Source organism: Gracilinanus agilis, chromosome 2 (assembly GCF_016433145.1).
Source record: "Gracilinanus agilis isolate LMUSP501 chromosome 2, AgileGrace, whole genome shotgun sequence".
In the NCBI taxonomy this organism is placed as follows: domain Eukaryota; kingdom Metazoa; phylum Chordata; class Mammalia; order Didelphimorphia; family Didelphidae; genus Gracilinanus; species Gracilinanus agilis.
In genome coordinates, this window is record NC_058131.1 from 593,410,686 (window position 1) to 593,437,688 (window position 27,003).

Sequence of the window (27,003 nt, forward strand, 5' to 3'; positions counted from 1 at the left end):
CCAGGGCCAGGCTGGGGCTTAATAAATGTTTATTGATTGACTGAGATCCCATGATTGGATAATCTCACTAGATCTGGACACCAAGTCCTGTCTAACCTTCCTTTGGAATATCTCATGCATCTGTACCTTTTTAAAAATTTGCACAGCTATCAACTTAGGTCAGATCCTACTAGCTTTCCAGGCTTATTACACTTTGTTCTCTTCCGTGTACTCCATGATCCAATGACTTTGGTCTCTTTGCTATTCCTCATACAAGACACTTCATCTCCTAACTTTATCACCAGCTATATTTCTTGCCTGGGAACACTCTCCCTTTTGATCTCTGCTTCCCCAACTTCCTTCAAATCTCAGCTAAGTCTCACCTTCTGTAAAAAGCAAATAAACAAAAATAAATAAAACTTGCCCCAGTCCTCCTTAATCTTAGTGCTTATTCTCTCAGACTTTTGTTGTTTTTGTTGTAGAGTCATTTTTCAGCCATGTCCAACTCTTCGTGACCGCATTAGGGATTTTCTTGGCAAAGATACTGGAGTGATCCTTTTCTTTTTTCAGCTTATTTTACAGATGAGGAAACTAAGGCAAACAGAGTTAAGTGGCTTGACCAGAGTCAAGTGTCTGAGGCCGAATTTGAACTCAGAAAGAGGAGTCTTCCTGATTCCAGACCCAGGACTATGCCATCTCGCTGCCCTATCCCCAATTTATTCTATTTCTTGTTTGTACATAGTTCACATATTATCTCTTTCTCGTTCAACCACAAACTCTAGGCTTTTTTCCATTTTTTTTCTATCTCCAGACCTTAATCTAATGCCTAGCACATAATGGGTGCTGAATAGTACTAAATAACAGACCAACTGAGCTCACCTAGACTATGAGAAATCAGCTAACTGGTCTCCCTACCCCAGCTTTCCCCCATCCCCAAACCCTCTATCTTGTATATTATATTAAGACACATAGTGGAGGGGAAGGGATATAATATATATGTAGTGTTACATATCTTATATATGTGCTGTTACTACCATATCTGTATATGGTATGTATATTTCTATATTTGTATCACTTACTCACCATGCATTTGTCTATAAATCTCTTCTCTGTACATATAAAGTCTTCTGATTAGTCTTTTTCCTCTGATCCTCTTGCAGGTCCATTACCATCCGTATCTTTACTATCATCAAAGCTTTGCTCGTTTGATCTAGGTTGAAGGCCAAAGCAGAGAGCTCCCCTCCTGTGAGAGCTCCCCTTTATTTTCATTTCTGGTAGGACAATTTAGAGACTAGAGGGAGTCAACGGAAAAGGATGGTCCAGTGCTATGTCAGGGTGGGTCTGAACAGATGCATTGTTCCTTTCCATCAGGAATAAAGCTTTTCAGTATCATCAACCATGGCTTCCTACTGAACGAACACACATGGCAATGCAATTCAGTCCCACATCTCCTATCTCGTGGCCCAGCATGGTTCCCTTTCAACAAATTAGGGTTTGATGCATCTGTGTTTCCTCTATGACCCGTGGCTGAGACCTATTTTCCCTCCTAGGATCTGGCTCCACCTCCCAGGATGCCTGCCATGTGTCTGTTTATTTTTCTCCTTCCTGCTCTCTGATATTTTCTGCCCCTTCTCCATCTGTAAATGGCATTTCACAGGGTGTGGGAGAAGACCAAGACCACAGGTATGTTTCCTGTTACTACAGGAACGATTGCTGGCTCTGATAAAAAGCAGAACCCCGCAGTGTGTCCAGAGCTCAGGCTCTAGAAGACCGAAGACATAACCTTCAGGTGTGGTCATGGGAAAAGTTCACCATCCCTTACTCTCTCCTTGGGTGATGCCGGGGAAGAGGCATTCCCTTTATTTTCTGTTTTTATTTTACAACAACAACCACAGAAACGTTTTGCCGCTAACTCAATGCAAAGCCCTGTACTCAGGCACGGAATGAAGATAAACCACAGTGGGACAACAAATATCCTTACTACGCCAACCCCATCATTTCTAAATGAAAGGGTGCCTCCATTAAAAGGACTCTCTGGTCATCTTATACATTTCTCCCCTCTACCTTTTCTATGATCCAACAACACCAGCCTTGTTGCTGTTCCTCAGACACAACATTCCCTCTCCCTACTCAGGACCTTTGCCCTCATGCCTGGAAAGGTTCCCTCTTCATCCTCACCTCCTGGTTTCCTTGAAGACTCAACTCAAACCCCTCTTCTGTAGAAAGCTTTGCCTGATTGTCACAACTGTTGGCACCTTCTCTCCTCAGACCGTCTTCCACTTGCATTACATATATCCTGTATATACAGTTATTGATCGGTTGTCTCCTCTGTTAGAAAGTGAAATCCTTGAGGGCAGAGACTATATTTTAGCCTTTCATTGTCTATCCAGCACTTTAATCAGTGCCCGGCACGTGGTAAATTCTTCATTAATATTTGTTGTTGACTCTTCAGTTTCCAAAGGCCGTCCAGCTCCCTGTCCTTCTCCATCTCAACTCTGGGTAGAACAGATGATCCATTCCCAGCAACTGTCCAAGGCTCATGTATTGATGGAGTAGCTATAAGGATTGTCTATCCATCTGTATATCAAAGCATTCAGAATTCAGCGTCAATCTAGTCTACTCAGTTTAATTTATCATGATGAAGGAACTCCTGGTGCTTCCTATTTTCTCCAACTTGCTAAGATAAACAAAAGATGCTTGCCTCCTTTCAGCTGGAAAGAGAGGGGCCCATTCATTGTCATTAGGGACCAAGTGATTATTCCCCACCCTCAGAATTTTCTTCCCTTCCTCTACCCTGCCTACTGAAGCACCTTCTCTATTTCTTTCATGACAGAGGATTATTCTGCATGGTATTTCAACCCTTTCATAAGGAAAAATGTTATTTGTAATTGTAAGAGGGGATAAAGGATGTCATTCCATGTTAAAGGTTTGAATAAAAATCTAAACCAAATATTGAAAGCCTCCTCCCAACTTCCTAAATCAGCTGTATCCATAGCTGAGGGGAGCAGAGAGGGATTCTAGGGGAGGCAAATAGCTTTGAAGATGGTTGACACACTCAGGTGTAAGCATGTTATTGCTGACATTCTTGGGAACGAAGCAATAAGAAATTTATTCTCTAAAGAGGACTGGGCCCTGACGAGTGATGTCTTCACCGAGCTGTCCAAGGGAAGAGTTTTGCCTGCAGGCAAATGCAGCCATGGGGCCAACAGTACAAGCCAGACATTCAAGTTTCCATATTTCTCTACTAGACTGAGGTAGGGGATGGGAATAAGAGTATTGGTGGAGCGGGTGGGAGAATACAGGGAACAAGGATGTAAGAGACCGAGGTCTGAAAGGAGTTGGGGGCCAGCATTTCTTCTCCTGAAAAACATACTATTTACTCTCTTGTCTGCCATGAAATATGCACCACCCCTCAATGGAAGAGGGCTCTTGGCAGTCAGCAGTAGAGACTGATGTAACTGCAGTGGGAAACGTGTAGGGACCTGTTCTGCCTTAGAGAGAGAGCCCCAAGTACACCTAGGAAACAGTAGCAGCCTGGAAGAAGAAACCAAACCAAAGAAGAGACAGAGTAAAGCGCAGCAACTGGAGATAGTATGATATAGTAGACAGAACACTAGATTTAATAACAAAGGTGCTAAGTTCAAATCCTGGCTCTCTTTTCTATACAGAGATTTGCTATCTGTGGGCACCTCTTTGGGACCTCAGTTTCCTTATTTTTTACAAATAATTTTACATTTACAAATAAATTTACATAATAAATTTACAAATAAATTTTACAAATGAGAGAGTTTCACTAAATCACAAGTGCTTAATTGGTATATATGTCATAGACCCCTCTAACAGTTTGAATGCTTTTTCAGAATCCCTTTCGAATCCTTATAAATTCCTTTTCAGAATAAAATTCTTAAATAAATAAAATAAATACTATATTTCAGCTAGAGGTGAGTGAAAACAAATTTTTCCCATCCAAGTTAACAGAACCATTAAAATCCATCCACAGATCCTTTAGGTGGTCTGTGGACCCTAGGTTAGGAAGAGCCCCTAGAATAAGGTTTTTTTAATAATTTTATTTTTCCCCTATGATATGTAAAAACAATAGAATAGTTTAGTTTCTAAGGTCCCTTCTAAGAGGTAGTTAGGTGGAACAGAGGATAGAGTACTAGGCACAGAGTCAGAAAGACTCCTTTTTCTAAATTCAAATCCAGCCTCAGACACTTACTGGCTGTTTGACCCTGGGAAAGTCACTTAACCCTGTTTGCCTCAGTTTCATAATCTGTAAAATGAGCTGGAGAAAGAAATGATAAGCCACTCCAGTATCTTTGCCAAAAAAATTAAAAATGAGGTCACAAAGAGTCATCATTTCAGACATGAATGAAACAACTGAATGACAAAGGTCCCTTCTAGCTCTAAATCTTGCGAGTCTACAAGATATAGGATCCTTTGCTGAGCAAGACATGAAAAAACAGAATGTGTAAAAGGCATAAGGGAATGTTAGAGAGAGCAGGGTGGGGAATGGAAAGGGATGGTAAGTAGCCCAATACTCAGCTGAAGAGAAGATATAGGAGGCTGGGCTGAGAATCAGGAACACTTGAGTTCATGCCATGTCTCTGACACATACTAGCCATGGGAATATAGAAAACTCATTTAACCTTTTGCTGCCCTTCAGAAAACTCTCTAAGACAAATAGTTTTTAAAATGGGGTCCATGGACAGCTTTGGGGAAAAGAGAACCCTGAACTTAGAACTTTTGATATTTTAATAAATATTCAATATAATAGGGAGCCATTTGTAATGCTATATATATTTAATTTATTCATTTAAAATGTTATTGTGAAAAGCACATAACACAAAAAAGGTAAAGAAACCCTGCTCTAAGACTACAATTTACAAACAAGTTGTCAATCTATGTCAGTAGCAGGAATTTCCACATTCATTCACTGGTAAAATTGCAGATCTGGAACAATATTTAAAAAAAAATACAGGGGCAGCTGGATGGCTCAGTGGATTGAGAGTAAGTCCTAGAGATGGGAGGTCCTAGGTTCAAATCTGACCTCAGACACTTCCTAGCTGTGTGACCCTGGGCAAGTCACTTAACCCCCATTGCCTAGCCCTGTAACAAATAAAATTAATATAGAAGGATATATATAAAAGATATTAGGGTTTTAAAATTTTTTTAAATACACTGATAGATTGAAATATACCATTCTTCACTTTGTTCCCTCCATGAATTTTGTTCTAAAATAAGTAATGTGTCTTGTTTGACAACATGATGAACATGGAAATAAGTATGGTATGATTACATATATACAACCTATGTCATATTACCTGCCTTCTTGGGGAGAACAGAGGAGTGAGGGAGGAAGGGAGAGAACATGGATCACAAAATGTCAGAAAACAATTATTAAAAATTGTATTAACATGTAATCTAGAAAAATATTTTAGTTTAAAAAATAATAAGTTGAGCTTAAACTAAGAAACAGGAACCAAAAATAGTATGCCTACCTGGAGACAGAAAGCCTGTTCTACACAGACATGCTTTTCTCATATCTAAAACCTTATTAAATTATAAAATTTAACCCATGTGGCCACTATCTAAAGAGTTGAGCAAATTTACAAGTAGAATGCAAATTCCTCAAGGATAGGAACTGTTTCATTGTGATTTTTGTATTCATAAAAACTAGCTTAGTAATGTCTTAAGCAGAGTAGTCATTTAAATGCTTTTCTATATCATCTTGCCTACCATCTTGGAAAAGAGGGAGGAGTGGAATGGATGGAAAAAACATGAACTGAAAAATGTCAGAAAACAATTACTGAATATTGTACTGGCATAATCTGGAAAGAAAATTAAAAACTTTAGTAAAAAGAAATGCTTGCCCATTTAGTTACCAATCCATACAAAAGTTTAGTCCATTTGGTTGTATATGCTAACATTTAGTCCCCTATTATCTTCCTCATCAGATATATGTATAGTAATGAAGCTACTGACCTAGTATCATTGGCCTAATACTTCTTTTCTAGCAGTCATAGTAGATTTGCACTGATCCATCCACACTCTCTGGTCCCTTCTCTTTGTGCCCAAAGACATGCATTCTGAGGATAAATGGTCAGAGTTTGTGATGTTAGAGTTAGCCATGAACATGAAGCCCAATAAAGTTAATTGCCTGAGTTGGGCCACTTGCATGTCAAAGTTATTGTTTTTTATTATTTTATACATTTTTATATATTATTTTATATTTTTTGAATATTATTTTTATTGATCTCATTATCTCGCTGCTTTAATCAATTCACCTAACCATCCTTTCATCTAATAGAAACCAAGTATATTTGGAAGCACAAAATCTGACATAGCTAAAACCATTAGAATCAAGCAACAGAATAAAGTATAACACCGAAATTTAAACACATATCCATCTTTGAAGGTCCACAATTCTAACCTCACCGTGATCTCTCCTTCCTTTGGGCTCCTATGGCACTCTTCTGGTATTTGTTACATTCTACATTTATTTTAATCTGTATATGTCATATTCCCCTGAGTTGATATTAGGTTCCTTGAAAATAGGAAATATCTTTCATGATTTTTCATATGCCTTGTTTAAAATAGACTTTGACAAATATTTGTTGATTAATGACCTGATAAGTAATTTTTTTAATTAAAAACTTGGGCATTTTCATTATACATCATTTTTAAAAATCAAGTATAAAAGAGAGTACTAGCAGAATAATAGCGTTTCCAAGACCTACTTTCCCTCCTCTAGGATAGTCTTTGGAGTCTAGGTAGGATTTCAGGCATTGGCCAAAGAGTTTATGACAAATATAGGGTGGACTGAATATTCCATAGGTGATGATGATCCATCGAAAAAGTACAGAATCCCTAAAAGGAAAGGTATGAAAAAACATATGGCAGAGAGAAGAATAAGATTATTAGTTTCACCAAAAAATGGCTTAAAGTAAATTGTGTGATGTCAGGCCACTAAGCAAGATTCTCTGGAAAATCAAATTCCAAAAGGTAGAACTTCTGGAAGTTAATGACCTGGTGTCATTAAAGATGATATTAGAACTTGACAGCTAGCTGCTGCTGTTCTCTCTCGTCTCTGGAAAGTTGGGTAAATGCCAATTGGCCCATAGCTTAGTTCACAAATTCTCAATGGTACAGTCAAATCCTGGCATCAGTGCAGATGTAGGATTAGTATAAAGTATATAGGAAAGTGAAAGAGATTCATAAATACTCAGTATACCATAGAGCAGGGGCTGGCAACCTTTTTGGCCGTGAGAGCCATAAATGCAACATTTTTTAAAATGTAATTTCGTGAGAGCCGTACAATGCTCAAAGCGCACGCTCCTGTAACAGCGCCTGAAAAAAAATTGACTTTATAGCTCGAGAGCCATACGTTGCTGATCCCTGCCATAGAGGAACTCCAGATATAAGGAAAAAAAATTGTTTCAATGTAGATGGAGATGGGGAAAAAAAACAGTTAAAAGTATTAAAGTGGGAGGTCACTACAAAGGTTAAAAATTTTTCTTCAGTCCCAATATGACTGTTAATGACATTTTCCCCAACTAGAATATAGTATATCTAAACTTCAAGATTGATTAATTCAAATTTTTGATGCTTCTTACATGAAAATTCTTAAATAGACTTTAGACTACTTAACATTGGGCTTGAGAAAATCAAGAAATCCAGATTTACCCTTCTCCCATTTCATAAATATTCAGTGTGAAAGATCCATTTACATAGCATTGTTTCATATTTTTTTGTATTTGTGTATCCAGATAAGATTGTTTTCTGTGTATTCAAAATATAATCTCAGTTGCACCCCCTCACTTAATTTAAATACATTAATAATTTTAGCAATATTGACAAAGTACTTTGAGCTTCCTTTGGAGAAATTTAACTTTGAAATTGAAAGTACAGCACTATTTTTGAAACAATACATCTATTCCAAGTCCTTAGCCACTTTTCAAACACCCAAATCATCATTAGGTTAAAATTAATTGTGCAAGAATTCATTTCAATAAATATAAAGTGCTTATCATGTACAAAGTGGTATGCATCTGCTGCTCTGCCCTGATTCATCTCCAGGGAAACAAGATGCCCTTCCCAAGATAAATTCACCATTCCTAAGCTCACCACCAGCTGCTAAATCAAGCCTTGATTGACACCACCTTCCTCAGTCTTCTTTCTACTCTGATTGGAACACTGGAGGGTGGTGTACCAAATGCCTCCCAATACCTACCTTTATATAGAGCAGAAATGGAACTTCTTGGCTGTTTCCACTCTTATCTGCTACTCTGCCTAGTTTCAACTCTATTGAACAAAACACCCTCTGGCTTCCCCCACTTTTCCTGGTTCCTTTTGTGTATTGTCTCTATCTCTACCCCCCCCACCCCCCCATTAGACTATAAGCTCCTTCAGGGTAGAGTCTATCTTTTTATTAATTGTATCCCCAGCTCTTAGAACAAAGCTTGGCACATCATGGGCACTTAATAAATGTTTATTGGATTGGATTAAACTAAAGACCAGGTAACTGAGACTGAGAGACAAAAGTGAATAAACCTTACTTACTTCAGACAGATAATTGCTTGTTCATTGTAAAGATGAAAAGTAATATACAAGAACTAAATATTAAAAGGAATTTTGGGAAATACTGGGGGATTTCTGGGAGATGAAGTCCAAGGTTCAAAAATCTCCATTTATACATCATTCAACAACCATTTATTAATCTCCTGCTATATATAAGGACTATGATAGATTCTAGAACAGTGTATGAGTGTGTTTGGGTGTGTTTCAGAAAGACAATGTAATGTAATAAATAGAAAGTTGAACTGGGAGTCTTTTGAAACTTAGTTCAAATCTTGTCTTTGCCTTCTACTACCTTTATGACCCTGGGAAAATCATCTAACCTACGAGCCTCAAGAAACATTAAAACTATAAAATTACAGATAGATTTCTCATTTGGAACAGTTGAAAAAATTCCTACAAGCATAAAATTATAAGCTCTTCTAGTTAATATAATTTTTTTGATGCAAATTAGAATGAGATGAGTAAAGATGATGCTTTTAGAGTTCTGAGAAAAGATCACTTTGGGTAATAAGAATTAGAGAGGGGAGAAAACTTAAATTGTTTTTAATATTATGTAGGTCATCTAGCACCTTGATAACTCCTAATGGTAGAAAATTTAAATTTCTAACATTAATATTTCTAACAAGTCAAGGATCATAACTGGCTTTGTACATGTGCTAGAGCAGGGGTTCCTCACTTTTTTGTCATGGACCCCTTTTATAGCCTGGTTGGTGAAGCCAATAGACCCCTATAGTGAGCAGAGGTTGGCTTACTGAGATGTGGTGATGATCCACTGCTACTGTGCCTTCAAACATCCCTAAGAAATTCTACTTTCATCTAAAGGAAATTACATCAGATTTTAATTCAGGATCAGAGGAATTCTACTGCTACTTCCATGAACCAGAGAATACAGAACCCAGCAGACAGCCAGGATGCAACTTCATACATATATAGGTCCATAAACATACATATAAGCACTCTTCAAGTAACCAGGGAATGGTACAATGCAGCTCTCCCCATATCACAATGGGAAATCTCTGAGATTTCTACCAGGTATTTGAGTCACAAGTGATACCACTAAGAAAAAGAATTTAAGATACTCAATACCCTAGTCCTAGCTATCCTACATTCACGATATATTTGTGGAATGACTGACTGACCAAATTTGTAAATCTTTTGAACAATATAAATCAAATTAGGTGCCCTGTTTTTACCTCAATTTCCCAATCTACAAAATGGTCATAATATCTCAATAACTTAAATAAAGGGTTCTTAAACTGGGGTCCTTGAACCTGTTTTTTAATGTTTAGATATAATTGGTTTTCCCTGTAATCTTGTGCATTCTATTTTATGCAGTTAATGACATTATTCAGAAAGGGGATCCAAATATGAATCTATGATACAATAAAAAAGCTATTTTTAAAGGAATTACTACAACATGCAACTCTGCTCTATACTGTACCTAACTAAAGAGGAGAAATAAACTGATTTGCATAAGGAGAAAAGCATTTGCTACAAATCCCACATTTTGGTAGTTAATCTCATCGTCTCTGGATTATACCTAGGATTTCCCTACAGGTTTCTTCTTACTGATCCTTCCACCTACACTCCTTAAGAAAGAGTAAGCCTAAAATCTTGTTTCCCACTACTTACAATAGGATAATATAAACTCTGATTTTTTTAAGGTTATGAGGAGGGAAGAAACAGAAGACTTCTGGGCAGATGTAAAGATGTATCATCCCTGTTCTCCAAGAGTTTATAGATTCCTTGACATACAAACCAGTTCAGACCTGCATCTTCTCGGTAACTAACTCCCAAAGTGGACTTCCTCCTTTCGGCCTCTCTCTCTCTCTTTCAAACCATTCACTGAAAATCTGCTAAACTAATTTTTATCTGGACTTTGATGACTCCAAAAGAGAGAGATAAACAACTTTCTGCAACTCTGCCAGACTTAAATCCAATTCATTGGCAAGTCAAGAAATCATTCCTGATGTCACTGGTCCTTTTTGAAAATGAAGACCTAACAGCAAAAACAAAAATTACCTAAAACACATGAGTATGCCTCTCGCCTTTTTAAAAAATTTTCAGTCACTCCCCATTGCTTCTAGAAAAAGATAAAAAGCTCTCAGCTAATGCCTTCAAAAATTAGGTTTCCTCCTATATTTCCAATCTTATTTTTTTCACACGTTCTCTTTCACAAATCAAAATGACCTAATAAATATTCTCTATATATATAGCATTACATTTCCTGTTCTCCATGTCTGGAATATTCTACCTCCCATCCTCTGCCTCTACATAATGATAATAGCTGGCACTTATATAGCACTTTCAGATTTGCAAATCACTACATGTGTTATACCATTTGATGTTCCTAACCACCTTGGGCATTAAGTAGTACTATTTATCTCTATTTTATACATGAGAAAACTAAGATTGAAAGAAGTTAAGTGAAGCACTGATACACAATTATTAAATGTCTAAGACAGGATTTGAACTCTTGACTCCATGTTTACAACTCTACCATTGTGCCATTTGATTTGCTTTTGAATTCCTAGCTTCCTTCAAAGCCCTGTTCAGGTTCTGGATAATATATAAATCTTTTTTCTGATTTCCCCAAACAAAAATATTGTTAGCCTTTCTTATCTCTTGAAATGACTTTTTAAATAGACTTTGTATTTATTTATCTGTTTAGATGTTATATTTTCCTCAAAAGAATATGTTTCTTAGGAGCCTCTTTCCATTTATATCTTGTGCCTTTTCTTCCACTTGCTTTGTACATAGTAGGTACTTAAAAGTATTCGTGGAACTTATTTGAAATTATAAGCAAACTTAGAGTATACTATTTCCAGAACTGACAAATACAAGATCAATGTATTCAATGAGCAGGTGTTTAACTTACCTGCATTTGCTAAAGGAGGTAATGAGTCACTCCAGGAAGGGAAAACCGCCACTGTGACTCCCAGCCCCTGGGGTATGCAGAAATCAGCAGAAAGTCTGGGCAAAACCAACTCTCTCTCTCTCCCTCTCTCTCTCTCTCTCTCTCTCTCTCTCTCTCTCTCTCTCTCTCTCACACACTCACACACACACACACACACACACACACACACACACACACACACACATACCATTTGTCTTTCACTTTCCCTAATAGTAACCTAGTTGGAAAATGCAAAGGAATCCCTCTGAAACTGATTGGGGCATTTCAGGAACTGTCTAGAATATGGGTACCTCCTTCTTGATTGACTACTGGTATATTTTTGTTCTGTGTTTTAATAAGGCAGATTGCTCTCAGGGTGAACTCATGATACAATAAACCTCGAGTTGCTAGAAGGCACAGCAACATTTTTCATATGGCTTGCTTCATGACCAGTGGTCCCTTAGGTTTAGAGAGTGCTTTCACCACATGGATGTCTTCACAGAGTTTTGAAGTCTGAATAATTATTTCTGATTCTTTCAGTATCCATCTGCTTCAAAAATGGTGTGTAATAGTAACATACAAAGCTAGCATGGAGGAGGGAAACAGGGAGAGGAATTGGGACATTGTTGTGAATTTTTTAAACCAGAAAAGCCAGATGGTTTAGAATATATGAGAGAAAAATCAAGGAAAGAGAGAAACAATGGCTCTCCCCTTTCCAAACTGCCCATCTCCAACATTTATAAAAAGCCAATGCCTACTATTGAGTATGGAGAAATGAATACTTCTTAGTCCTCAGGTTCTCTAACAAATTTCAATCATCCATTGCTTCCTAAAGGTCAGATAAATTCACTGGTGGAAATAATTTGCAATCCTAGGGGAGGAAAAGAGAGAGAAGTAATCAGGAATCAGATAGATTCGGTCATTTCTTCCAAGAAAAACTGCTTCCTCACATCTTTCCACCACATTCATTGCTTTCAGGAAAGACAATCAGGTCAGTGACAAACCACTATTACCTTACAAATGTACATTCTACCCTTGATAATTTTCAGACTCATAACTATATCTTTCATTCCTTCCATGCAATTCATAAAATGATTAAGTATGCATGTTGTTGGTACCATTCTTCCACTCCTTTCTTAGTTTAAGAGAGGGTTCAGCCTTCTCAGTATTGCTATCATTATCACGAGCTATTCCTTCCTCCCCTTGTACTCCAGTTATCAAGGGTTTTTGGTGGTTTATGATATAAATGTGAGAAATCCAAAGTGAATAATGAAACTTGATTGCTTGCCTAGACAAGTTTTTCCTCTTGACACTAGGCTAAGTAAAAGTTCACACTTGCTAAACACCTCCCTCTTTCTCCTAGGTTCAGTAGGGGAATTCCTCTCCACACAGAGGCTGAACTATAGAATGCAAGAACCACCACACGAATTAGAAACCTGCTGAATTTTTAACACAGGGAGTCTAGGGCTGAGTAAGGAATATGAAAATGAACATTAATCAAAAAATTTAATCATAAAAGTGAGCTAAAACTGGTGGAGAAATAAAGATATATCATTCTAACTAATTCTAAGGAAAATGTCCTACAATGTCCTGCTGAAAACCATGGCATACAGATCATCTCAAGAATTAAGTGGTCAAAAAAAAGATGGCATCAAACAAATCAAGAAAGACTTGTATGAAATGGGGAAGAGTGAAATTAGTAAAACAAAGAGGATGATTTGTATAATAACAACAGCATTATAAAGACAACAGTTTAAGAATGCTTGTCAGTGTAGTGATAAACCATAATTTCATGGATGTAATGATGAAAAACACAACCACCTTCTGACAGAGAAGTGATAGGTACAAGATGAAAACTGACTTCAATTGTTTGATGTAACCAAAAGAGGGAACTTGTTTTGCTTGGCTATGCATATTTGTTAGAAGGGTTTTTTTCTTTTTTAATTGGGAGTGGGTGGCAGAGAAAGAAAATAAATGCTTCTTAATTTAAAATAAAATAAAACTATTTTTAAAAGAATTATCTATGGTCAAGACAATGATTGTACCATAGAGCCAGGATACAGTGTCCTCTTCACAATAGACCTTAGGCACAGAGATGTGAGAAATGACCAAGCATGTAAAAAGTGCTAAAGATGTTCTCCATTCAGTTCTGTCCTCCAATTTTTATTGTGAGACCTTTTCTATTCCATCTGGCAATGACTTCTAAAAGGGGCTACGGGGACTGGCTTCTGTCCTATAGTTAGTAATGCTCTCATAAGGCATCAATATAGTTAGGAAACTCACAAATACATTTGGATTTGGTTTGCCAATAATACATACACCTTCAGAGAGTTTGTAATTCATTCTCAGGAAACTTTCAAGTGAAAAACTTCTCATTGCTATCCTGAACCCTGGCACTCCTTAATTTGTTTTTTCTCCAGTCTTTCACTCATGCTTTTTATAACTAATCCAGATCCCCTGCATCAGAAATGTATGTCAGAGAAAGAGGAGCCAGGAAGGCCTAGAGATTTTCAGGAAGATAAGCATGGGCCACCCAAAACTCTTGCAGGGCACATTTTGGAGAGCAGGCAATGCTTAAGATAAGACCAAAGTTACAAACAAGGTCCCCTGAATATAGTAGGTGCTGATAGATGGATTAATAGACTCATTTAATGGGTTACAAGTGCCCACAGAGACCTCATTCTCTGAATTCTGTCATCATTGAAATGTTGATAAACACCAAAAGACAATAAAGATAGATTTAAGAATTATTCCCAGAGTTCCCAACTCCAATTTCAAGCATCAGTGGTGACAAAGCTGGGAGACCATAAAAAATTCTGCCCTTTCATGATTGTTTTTAGCAGAACTAAGTAAATATATTAAAGGAGAAAGGTTTTTTGTCTGTGGTCATAGATTCTTCATGAGCAAAATGATCTGTTAGTTAGTGTTCTTAGAGCAGAACTTTTTTCAGCACCCTGAATAACCTTGGGCATGTGATTGTGCATCACTTGTCCTCCACTCTAAAATGAGACTATTAGTTTCTAACCCTTAGCTAAGGCTTGTTGCAAAGATTGATTTGTAGCTTTTTAAACCCAGGGATATATACTCCGTGTTGCACAGACACAAGCACTGCATAAGTACATGATACTATAATTCCCACACTGACATCCAGCCATATGCCTGTCACCATCCCTGTTAAGGGATCTAGAGTGTTTTGGAGACACGCAATCCCTCTGAGTCACAAAAAGAGAAGACATATTAATGAGCATTCATTTCACCATTTTCACTGACATATTTCCAATTGCAGAGCCTCACTGATTAAACAAGTAGAGCTGTGATCTCTTGCTAAAAAGCAGATGGCAATCTGCTGATTGAAAGGGGAAAAGTCATTAAAATTGCAGAACAGATTAACATGGTTATAGAAATTTGATTTGGTTTGGCTTCTGCCACAGATAGAACAGGATAGCTAGGTTCAATAGTAATAGAGTTTGTTTTGCATCAGCCTTTCAAATAACTACTCTGACCATTGTCAAGGACCATGCTTCATCACAGGCAAAGGATAAAGACCCTCAGAGCAAAGTCATGGATTCTAGAGGACAGTTAACTTTGAGGTACAGTATTTCTTTGGGAGGATGATTTCCATAATGTATCTAATGGAAAGACTTAAAAGACTTTTATAAATATTGTGCAGCAGTAAATATAGTTGTCTCTCCTCTGCCCATTAGCCAGCTTTGAAGGCTCTTTTCAAGCCCTACCTTCTCCATAAAGCTTTCCCAGACTGCTCAAATTCTGTTACATTTATAGAATTCCACTAATAATACTCTTGATTAAATGACACTTCATCTCTGTGGTGTGCAAGGAGATCAGGTAGGTTTGCTTAGCCCATTCCAAAGAGAGACCTCCCTCCACCCCTTTCTCTCCCAAATGGTCCCCTCACTGGGCAGTAGGAGAGGTGAGTATGGCACTGGCTGGAGGCCTTGACCCTGTGCAAATCACCATTAATGTGCCTGTGCTGTTGGTTGGAGAGAAGGACTGGTGGTTCTGGTTTTTGCTCTGTGAACACTTTATTTAAGAACTTTCTTTTTTATTGGCAGCTCCCTAGTCCCTATCGGCTTCCACCCACTTTGCTGTACACTTTCAACCAACACTTTTTCAGACTAAAGGCCAAAACCCAACTGTGAAAAAATATTTTTTTTTATCGATATCCATACAAAATCTTGGAACTTAGGACTGGAAATGGGTGAATCATATTCCATTTTATATTAATTACATTGATACATAGCTTAAATTCCCTCGCCCATCCACCCCCTACACACACACACACACACATACACACACACACACACACACACACACACACACACACACACACACAATTTTAAGCTCTTCTGAGCAGGGTCCATGCCTCAGATTTCTATACCTACATAATACCTAACATACTGGTGATGACAGATTAATCACTCAAGAAATACTTGTTGATTGATTCTGTTTGTTCCATCACATCCCTAGAGGCTATGGTCCTTAGTCAAACCAAGAAGAAAATCAAAGCTTTAAAATCTGTAAAAGTAGGAATAATCATAGCACCTACCTCCCAGGGTTGTTGTAAGAATCAAATGAGATAATAATAATAAAGTGTTTAGCATACACATAGCAAGCACTGTATAAATATTTGCTATTTCTATTATGACTGATTATCTCCTAATTATTCTCAGTAAAAGATAAGTAAAATCTGAGACAATTGACTGGACATTTGCATTACTTTACATGGTAAAATCTTAATAATGTTAGAAATCACATACAAGTCTCTTCATTGTAGCATTACCTCTTTAGACATTTGAAGAAACTGATACAAGTTGTTAGGGTTATAGAGAAATGTAGTATAGATCTTTATTAGGCATCATAGGAGAAGAAGTGTAAACAAATACTGAGTGGCAAAGTTCAAAGGATACAAAAACAGACTGTAATGTTGAATATTACAATTCAGTGGGGTACTATGATAATTATTACTTTGGGATTAAATAACTGGCCACCCTAAATTCAGTATGTCTCCTTTCCAGTGTAACCTGACCATTATGCCCTGATTATCCAAAAAGATGAGATTTCTGCCCACAAAGACTTTAAAATATTATTAAGATGAGTAGTTTGAGTCTATCGAATGCACTCTTGTCTCCATCACTTCTTAAAGGTCATGGGAATTCTGGCTTCAATATAACTTTTTACTCTCAGCCCTCCTAGAATAAGGATGAGTAGAATCTCTAGGTCTTTATGATTTTTCTTTATTCTCTCTCACTTGAGAAGCATCAGACATTTTTTGTTGTATGTTGTTTTTATTCTGTTTGTCTCTCTTTTCTTTCTACTAGAAAAATGTATCTCTCCATCATTAACCATAGAAATTCCAGCTGGAATACCAAGCATTTTGGAAGTAAAGTCAAGGATCTCATTAGCAAGAGTTGTTAGGAAAAGATGGTAAGAGCGGTCCTGTTGTTTGGAAAAATGGAGGTCTAGATGGTAGTAAACTATCACTTGAATCTGAAAAAAATTTTACCTCTTTGGATGGCAGATTATAGATCACTACTACCAGTATTTCAGTATTTAAATTCCTTTGGGTATTTTCTAGGCTATCAAATGAGAATAGAAATATATAGGAAAATGACCTAAAAACTATAAAATGTTATCCAAATATATGATTATTGTTATTGACATTGACTGATCTACTTGGCTTCTTTTATTCTGAGATGATACTACTCTGTTCACACTTTTCTCATAAGAACATCTACCGCTATGTCTTGGACTATTTTTAAAACTCTCAGTTTGGGAGAGAAAAGCCTAATCCATTAGAAGTGGTTTTCCCTCATCTGACCTTAATTTCAACCAAGGTAACTCATTAAGAAGGTCAAAATATTCTACTAAGGTGTCTTTCAAAGCTGACATAATATTTCTCTGTTGCTCCTGAAAAGAACATGATAAAGCCACAGATATTAGATGCACTTCATATTTCGAATCTCACAATTTGCCACACAACTTTCTAGTATTTGCTTCCCTTTGACATCATCCCTAAGCCATTCCTTCCTTTCTCCTCTCTCATATTCCCAATTCTGTATTCATCTTTTAATTCTTATTACCTACCCTAGCTCTTTCTTTTGGTTCTCTCTTTTTATATTTCTCAGTCCCAGAATCAGGCACACACATAATCCCATTCTGTTTCAGTTTCCATGAACATATACTTACCCTTATTTGCTTCTCTTACCTCTACTGGTCTCTCTTATTCCTAAATCAAGAGGCCAGTAATTTCTAGTAATTGTCTTAGAATATAACCTTTAGAAGAGATATATCTTAAAATGTATGTTAATTAATATTAAAGATATTAATAAATATTTAAAATGTTAATTATTAATGTTTTTCTGTTGATATTGGATTTTATACCAAGAGCATCTATACTTTTTAAATACAGGTTTATTTTATGAAATTTTCTATTTAAAGAGGGCTCCCAGGCCACCTATTTCTTCATTTCCCACCAACTGCATTCTCTTGGACTATTCCCTTAAGATCATGCCCCTGGAGGACCTCATCATCAGGAAATCCACCAGCCTAGGAGATTATGTCAACCTTGGTACCCATACCTCATTAGAATTCTCACTACTCTTTGCTTCTATGACTGAAGGGCTGGAGGGCAGAACAAAGAACTCCTCCCAAAGCTCCCATTTAAAGAGGGCTCCCAAGCCAATGAATTCTTCATTTCCCACCAGCTGTGCTCCCTGTACTAGACTCCACCATGCTCCCTGCTCTCCATGGATGCCTTCTTCCCTGACCTTCTCACACGTTTCTGCTTCTTCTTGTGTGTTGTCTTCTCCATTTGATTATAAACTGAATGAGGACAAGGATCATCTTTCTTTTTCTTACTTGAAGCACTTAGTGCAGAACTTAGTAGGTATTTAATAAAAGTTTATTGACCAGCTGATAATGAAAATCAGCTGTGGAAAATATGCTAGATTTGGATTCCAATTCTGATTTTGTCATTACTAACTTGTAATCTTGGGCATGTCATTTCACCTTTATAAACCTTGGTTTTCTCACCTTTAAAATTAAATGGTTATGAGGTAGCTAAAGAGCCAGATGGAAAGACTGGAGGTCCTGGGGTCAAATCTGGACTCTGACACTCCCTAACTATTACAAGAAGTAAAATTAGTATTCAAATACCCCAAGTATTGTATTTAATAAGATTTATTAATAACAACTTGAAGTAAAAAGGAAATAAAAAGCTAGTAAAAAGTCAGCTTTCCCAGCCTTGAAGGGGAAAGAGAGAGAGAGAGGCAGAGTTACAGCCAAATATATACAAACAACGTAAGCACGCAAGGTGGTGGAGAAATTAAAAGGAATTCTAGGAAATACTAAAGGAATTCTGGGGAACGTAGCTCAAAGGTACAAAAATTCTTTAATTTTACACTATGTGATCTTGGACATGTCAGTTAACCCCCATTGCCTAGCCATTACTGCTCACCTGCCTCAGAATCAATCAATTTGAAGACAGAAGGTGTGGGTTTTAAAAAAATAATTAAATAATTGGATGAGAAGGCCTCAAAAATGCCTCCCTGAGGTAAAATGAGTCTTATTTAAGTTATTATGTTTTTTATTTTTAATTGCACTAGTTTATATAAGTTAATCCAATTCAGTAGGAATACCAGGTCATTCATTTATTGTTTTCAGGACATTTGGCAATATTATTTGGTAATGACCATATCCAATGCCTCCTACCTCTTTTCCTGAAGAAAATTTGTTGTGTTCATGATATTTAGGTACAAAACTTCTGTATAGTATAAGATAATTTGGACTTTTATTTCTTGATCTTTAGTAATGTTTTCCAGTTTAATTTTCACTCCTTCACTGAAACTACTGAATATTAAAGTACATGTTGATTTAATTTGTAGGACTTTATGGAGATCTTGTTAGAACTCCACATTTTTTTGAACCAGATATTAGCATATAAGCTTTAACTAGCATCAGAGCAGTCTTTTTATAAATGTTCATCATGAGTTCACTAATATGAAATGATCAAGTGCCCCATTAAGTAATGTTTCTTGTTGTCTTTGGACACACACTTAAGCAACTCCATCCATTCCTTTATTTGCCTCTCCAAGGAAAACCTGTGAGTTATTCTTCCATTTAATGGCAACTTCTTATGATCTGTTTTTATTTATAGCAAGAATGTCACTATTGATATGCTTCAGTACCTCCAGAAATATGTCAACTCTTTGGTCAATGGACATCGATTGCACATATACATTATGAACAGTTAAATTTATGAAAAAGATGATCTAAAAATCTGTGATTCCTAGCACTCTCTGCCATCTTTCCATAATCCTGCTGCTGTTGCTTCAGAAGAGGAAAGGGACCACACAGTGTTGATGATGTTCTCCCTAGATTGTACTTCAGAAAGCAGACATCATCTGTTGCCAGACTAGATATATTCAAAGCCTTTCCAATTTGGGTAGAGCTTGCCATAGCCTGTGTTTTTCTGCCAAGTCTTCAAAAATCCAGGGCTACCTCTATGCCACAGTGATTCAATTTACAGATCAACAAGTATTTATTAAACATTTATATGCCAGACATTATTTAGGTACTGAGCATATCTTACAGAAGTGAGACAGTCCATGCCCTCAAGGAGCTTACACTTCACCCCAGATATGGTTCACAGATAAGTGAAAATAGGATAGATATGAAATGAAATGATTAGAAAGGAGGACCACTAAAAAATGAGATGGTCAGGGAAAAACTCTTGAAGTAGATTACACTTGAATTGAGCTTTGAAAGAAGCGTATTTTTCTACAAGGCAGAAGAAGGGAGAACATTCCAAGTAGGGAGGTAAAATATTAGGGAAGAGGGGAAAAAGGCCTGTAAGAAGCAAGAAAAGAGGTTAAAGTGTCTATGAGGAATAGTAGTTAAACTAGTATGGCTGAAGTTTAATGTGAGGTGAAATAATGTGAAATTAGCCTAGAAAAAAATAGGCTGAAACCATATTGTGATAAACTTTAGATAATGGAGTATTTGTATTTGATCCAGAGGTAATCCAAAGTCACTGGAGCTTGTTGAATAAGGGAATGCTGTGGTCTATTTGACAGCTGTGTGGAAAATGAACTGGAGGTTGAAGAATCAATTAAGAGATTATTGAGAGAGACAGACACAGAGAGAGACAGACACACAGAGAGAGAGAGAGAGAGAGAGAAAATTAAGGTGGTTGTAGTATGAGTGGAGAGAAGAAAACGGAAGAAAGAAAGTAGAATTGACAAGTCTTGATTACTGATTGGGTGTGGGAGAGAGTGAGAGTGAGGAGTTGAGCTCAAAAACTGAAACCTTGATATCAAGAAGGATGGTGATGCCCTCAGTGTATCAGGGAACTAAGGGGGAGAGGTAGATTTAGATGGAAAAGATAATGAATTTAGTTTGAGATGTACTGAGTTTGATGTGCATATAGGTTAAATAGAGATTTCCAGCAGACCACTGAAGATGTTGGGCTGGGACCAAAGAGAGAACACCCAGATTTGAAGCAGCATAAAAACCATAGTTGAATGCAGGGGAGCTGATGAAATAACCAAAGGAAAAAGTTTAGAAAGAAAAGAGAAGAGGTCGCAGGGCAGAACCATGGATTACAACTATTTTGGTTAAGATCATGAGTAACAATCCTACAAAGGGAAAAGAGAAGAATCATTAGGACAGGATCACAACAGAGCAGTGTCATAAAAACCCATTAGGAGAAAAGAAATCAACGAGAGAGTTGTCCACAGTTTCAAATACTGCAGAATGGTCAAGAAAAATGAGAGCTGATGAAAAGTCATTGGAATTTGTGGTAAATATGCTACTTTTGACCTTGGAAAATTAAATCAATAAACATGTATTAAATACTTATTAGGCACGGGTATTCACCCCACATATTCAAATTGTTGCTAAATCTTTTAAATTCTTTCTTCATAAAATCTCTTAAACATATTCTCTTCTCTCTACTTACCTAGTAATCGAGTTCAGGACTTCATCACCTCTCACCAAATTAATCTATTAGTCTCCCTAACATATCTTGGAAAGCATAGGTCTGACCATGTCTCTCTTTCCTCTCCTCTCCTCTCCTGTCCTCTTCTGTCTCTCTGTCTCTCTGTCTCTCTGTCTCTCTGTCTCTCTCTCTCTCTCTCACACACACACACACACACACACACACACACACACACACACACACACACACTCCTTATACTTATCTAAAGCCTTTTACAACCTGGATCTTTCCTACCTTTCTAATGTTCTTAAATGTTACTTTCAGTCCCTCCCTCACTATAATCCAGCCATTCTGGTTTACTTGCTGTTCCTCAAAATGTACACTGCATCTCCTATCTCCATGTCTTTTCCCTTCCTATTCTCCTTTCCTGGAATGCTCTCCATCACAATTTCTGACTCTTAGAATCCCTGGCTTCCTTTAAGACTCAAATCAAATGCCACTTCTTCCAGGAGGCCTTGCCTAGTCCCTACAATTGTAGACCATCTCTTCTAAAGTTATCATGCAATATTTATTGTGTATATTCTCATTTATACATGTCCTCTCTCTGATTAGAATGTGAGCTCCTGCAGGGCAATGATTGCTGTTGGTTTTTCTTTGTATCCCTAACACTTAGCAAAGAACTGGAACATAATAAATGTGCCATAGTAACCTGTATGAGGCATATAATAAATGCACCTTTATTTTTTCTCAAGTAAAAACATTTTATTAATAGAGTTCCATTACCAAACAGTATTTACAAAAGGAAGTCCAAAATTGTGGATTAAATTTGATCATACTCAAATATATATGGCACATATACTCAATATACTCAAAGGAACCGGGATTTCAGCAAATAAAGGAACCACAAATAAAGGATTCCTTCCACTGATCCCAACTTATCAGTACCTTAGTACATATGTCCTAGGATCCTGAGGTACACAAAAGTTGAAGGTCTTACCCCAGGTCACACAGCTAATGAGAGTTAAAGGATGAGTTTGGAGTCAGGGTAACTTGCCTCATTATGGACTGCTATAAGAGTCTAGACTATATTTGAATCTACTACATCCATAAATGTACCTCTATGAATATTTGACTGATAGTTACTTCTTCCAGATATTCACTAATCATCCCTTTAATCATGCATTCAATCATTTTGCAAAAAATTGAAGTTCAGTGTTGTATAAGGAACAGACTCGATACTTTTTTTTTCCCCGAAAATCTGGACAATGTAAAAGAACCTTTAAAAACCCAGGATCGCCTTTACAACACAATGAAGCATTACAGTAGGTCTTTATGAGTGAAATAAGTTAATTATTTATTGAAATTATTGGTCAATGGCACTAGTAAATTCTGGCCACCCAAACTATTTCATACTTCCTCTCTCATTTAAACTGTAGGTCCTTGTAGTACTGGTGACCACCTTCCTCACAGAGAAAAAGATTCAGTCATGGCCTGTTGCATCTAAGCTAACCTTAAAGTAACATAAAAGGATTTCTGAAATTCTTAACAAAGCCATCCCTAAGCTATGGCAAACCAGGAAAAGCATCCCAAGTTTTGGGAAACCTTTTGCTTTGAAAATTGGTATTTGAACAGTGGTGCAGGGAGATAAAATTCTGCTGATGGTTTTTTTTTTTAATTCAACTTTATTTCCATACAATAAGCTATATGCTCCACCCTTCAATGAGGTAAATGGGGTAAGACTGCCCCTCCTCTCCTGCTACACACACCCCTGAGGTTTTATGTCACTGTTTAATAACTTCTTTACCCTTTTAAGGCTAACCTTTTGTGTTTATTTTAACCTGAATTCGACTGCACAAAAATAATGGACTTTATGGGAAGAAAAACATATAGTATGATTTAGGTCTTTGTCTTAGAAAGGGACCTTGCAGGTTTTCTGGGTCCAAACTCCCTCATTTTATAGGTAAAGAAACTGAGATCCAGAAAAATTAAGTATCTTGCCCAAGGTCACATAGGTTTTAAATAGTAGAGCCAGATTGTGGACCGAGGTCTTTTGACTATAAATTTAGTGCCTTCCCCACCATATCATAGTTCTTCTCATTAATAATCATGCAAAAACCAATACTGTAGGGTTAAATTAGATTTTCTCAAATTCCTAAATTAGAATTCTTCAAAATCTCCATCCTTAAATGGATCTCTAGCTCTACATTCAAAATTTCTTTCTGCTGGTCTTTTTGCTTTCTTTCTACAAGTCATGATCCTTTCTAATGAAAATTCCCTACCAACTAGAAAGGGAAACTTTTACTCCAGGAATTGTGGTGTTTTTATTTAAGATGGAAAAATATGTAATGTCCTGTCATGGTAAATTCATACTAGAAGGGCCAAGTATATCCAGATTATATGCCATTCTATTTCTTTGCCTCTAGGTTAACCATTGCTCTGTGTACCTGTTGACTAGCTTCCTACAGAAGACAAATAAGAGATGAAGTTCACAACAAAGTGAAAAGAACACTGGATTTGGAGTCAGGAAGATGGGCTCAAATTCTACCTTCAACATTTACTAGTAGCGTGTCCATGGGCCAGTCACTTAACCTCTCTATACCTCAGTGTTTTTCATCTAGGAAGTAGGAAGTATGAGGATTGGACTCAATGACCTTTGAGATCCCTTCCTGCTCTAAAGCTATGATTCTATGAACTTCTTCAGAAAAAAAAAATGGCACCAAATAAAGGTAGACACCATATTCTACACTGCGTCATCTATCACTCTAAAAAACAAGTAGCTAGAATATATATCCAGACTGGTAGTTATTTGGGGTATCAAAGAACAAAGTCGCATCTCCTTTATCCTCATTGTTCTAGATCAAGGTATTTTGGAGACTCAAAGACTTTCCTTTTTTTTTTTTTTTGTTTTTTGTTTTTTGTTTTTTGAGGTATTCCATGACAATTTTATTTGTTTAGGACAATAGTCCAATAAAACTTGATTCATTGGCAGTTTGTTAATCCTGTAATTCTAATGCAAAACAACAGTGGTCTCCCTCATTTCTCAGCCAAGATTTGCTACAATGTAATCTCTAATTACTCATATTTCCCAGCTCTCATCCAGCATACACTCCATATTGGCTTATGTGTCACACAATGAATATTTATCAGATGTCATAAAAATTCAGCTACAACTTGATGAAACAGGCATAAACAAAGTACATAGCAGAACTGCAAATTTCTGGGCTTGGTGCCATTACTTGGTTTTTTTTATCAACATCAACCTTGATTTTGAGTCTGTCTCCACTCAGCCTACTCTCATTAATTCAACAATCCCACAAACATTTATTAAGCACCCACCAGGAGTAAGATTCAGTCCCCACATTAAGGGCTAAAAATTCAAAGATAAAAATCATAGAGTCCTTCCCCTCAAGGGATTTACTTAGCACCTTGAAGACTGTCTTCTAATTTTGCTTTCATATCCCTGGCCTAATTCAGTCCCTAGCATGTAGTAGGTGCTGAATAAACACTTGTTTGTTCATTGCTTGAGGTTTTTTTTTTATTTTTATTTTATTTTTTTTGTCACTGAGATGTTCCTTTCATTATTAAACCCCTGGATCCATTATCTAGGTCAGCATCTTTTGTCCCATTTTTTTCTATTTCCAAAACTCTGTGTTTGGCTCTCCAACCTTCTTAATATTCACAGATACCATCCCTCTTCTTACTTCCTGGATTTCCCCTCCAAGTCTCTGGCAGAATGATGCAAATTTTCTTATCTTCTTTGTTGTCTTATAAAATAATTCCACCCTTAGGTCTTTTAAAAAGCTTTCCTTGGAACTACTTCCACACTTCTTTGGATCTGTGATCTCTTTAGTGGGAATACTCTCTCCTTCTCAGGCTCCATTTAAGTCAAAGTAGTCTATAAAACTGTGCCCCCCCCCCCCATTACAACTAAATGAAATAGATTTGGAAAGGCATAGAGAACAAAAGCAGTTTTTGTTGTTTAGTTTTCATTTCTTCCCTTCTACTTTATTAAATATTTGTATGTTTATTTGACTCTTTGTTTCTGTACATGGTTTTGGGGTCATCATTTTTTTTTCAAGAAAGCAAACTAATTCTAATCCCATTTTGGCCACTAGCTAACTGCATGGCCTTAAAGGAAGTAGAATTTGTCACAGGATCATAGATCTAGAGTTGGAATGGATCTCAGAGGTCCTCTAGATCCATTTTATAGATGAGGAAATGGAGATTCATGGCATTGAAGTGACCTTTCCAAAATTATAGAGTTAATAAGAGCCAGAGAAAGACTCAGAATTCAAGTACATCTTTCCTCCAGGTCTAATGCCTTTTTATTATTATTGAGTTGTTTTAGTCATCTGACTCTTTGTGACCCCATTTGGGATTTTCTTGACAAAGAAAACTGACTGGAGTGGCTTGTCATTTCCTTCTCCATCTCAATTTACAGATGAAGAAACTGAGGCAAACAGGGTTAAGTAATTTGCTCAGGGTCGCACAGCCAGTACATGTCTAAGGCTGGATTTGAACTCAGGAAACCTGACTCCAAGCCTGGAGTTATCTCCTGTACCACCTAGCTGCCCTTTATCCATGTGCCCTTTACCCATGTTACTAAGTATTAGAATGTTGCAACAGAAACAAACTAGGATTCTTATCCCAACTTGACCATAAATTTAACACATAAATTCCTCAAACTTGTTTTCCTCATTGGAAAACTGGGGTTGCTGAATGAATTGATCCCCAACTTTGCTCCCCCCACCCTTTTAACATGCTACAAGTTTCTCAAACCAATCTGGAGTCAGAAATGGGAAAGGACAACAATATTCTCTTTGTGCATTGTGGGAAGAGGACAGTAATATAATAAATGGCATTTACAATGTGCTTTAAATTTTGCAAAGTATTTTAAATATGTTATCTCATTTGAGCCTCACAATAACCCTAGGAAGTAGTTTGGTATGGATGGTCGTGAATCTGTGATTCCATTGGTGTGAGGATCTTTCAATTTAGAAATTCTCCATTACAGATTTTTGTTATTTAGTCATGACCAACTCTTCACAATCCGTAGACCATACTGTCCAAAGGGTTTTCTCAGCAAAGATACTTGTGTGGTTTGCTATTTCCTTCTCCAGTGGATTAAGTGACTTGTCCAGCGTCACACAGCTAGCATTTGAGGTAGGGTTTGAATTCAGATCATCCTCAATCCCAGCCCAAAACTCTTTCCATTGAGTCATCTAGCTACCCTCATATCATAGCAAAAGATTGCCAATTCTTCCATAACTTCTGGTGTTAGACATTTACTTAAAGCACCGACAGGTTGAGTGGCTTGCCCACAGTTCATAGCTATATCTATATCAGAGGGAAGAGATGAAAATGAGTCTTACTGGCTCCAAAGCTGACTTCCTTAACTATGTTGCCTCACTATAGGTAGGATTTTCCCCACTTTCCAAATGAGGAAACTGAGGTACAAAGCAGTTGTGCAACTTACCCATATCACATAGTGAGTATATATCACAGGCAATAGTTGAATCCAGGTCTTCCCAATTCCAGATTTATTCTACTGCATCTGTCCTGTCGATCAATTTTATTGGATTTAAATTTG

At 37.0% G+C, this 27,003-nt stretch overlaps 1 protein-coding gene across 1 annotated transcript in view; it reads left to right on the forward strand.

The window, feature by feature from the left end:
* The first annotated feature begins 3,021 nt into the window (after positions 1 to 3,021).
* The window catches only part of RGMA (repulsive guidance molecule BMP co-receptor a), a 170,973-nt gene continuing 146,991 nt past the window's right edge, over positions 3,022 to 27,003 (forward strand). Inside the window, exon 1 of the mRNA XM_044660136.1 lies at positions 3,022 to 3,187. Within this exon, the coding sequence (XP_044516071.1) occupies positions 3,022 to 3,187 (166 nt within the window). The remainder of the gene's footprint in view (positions 3,188 to 27,003) is intronic.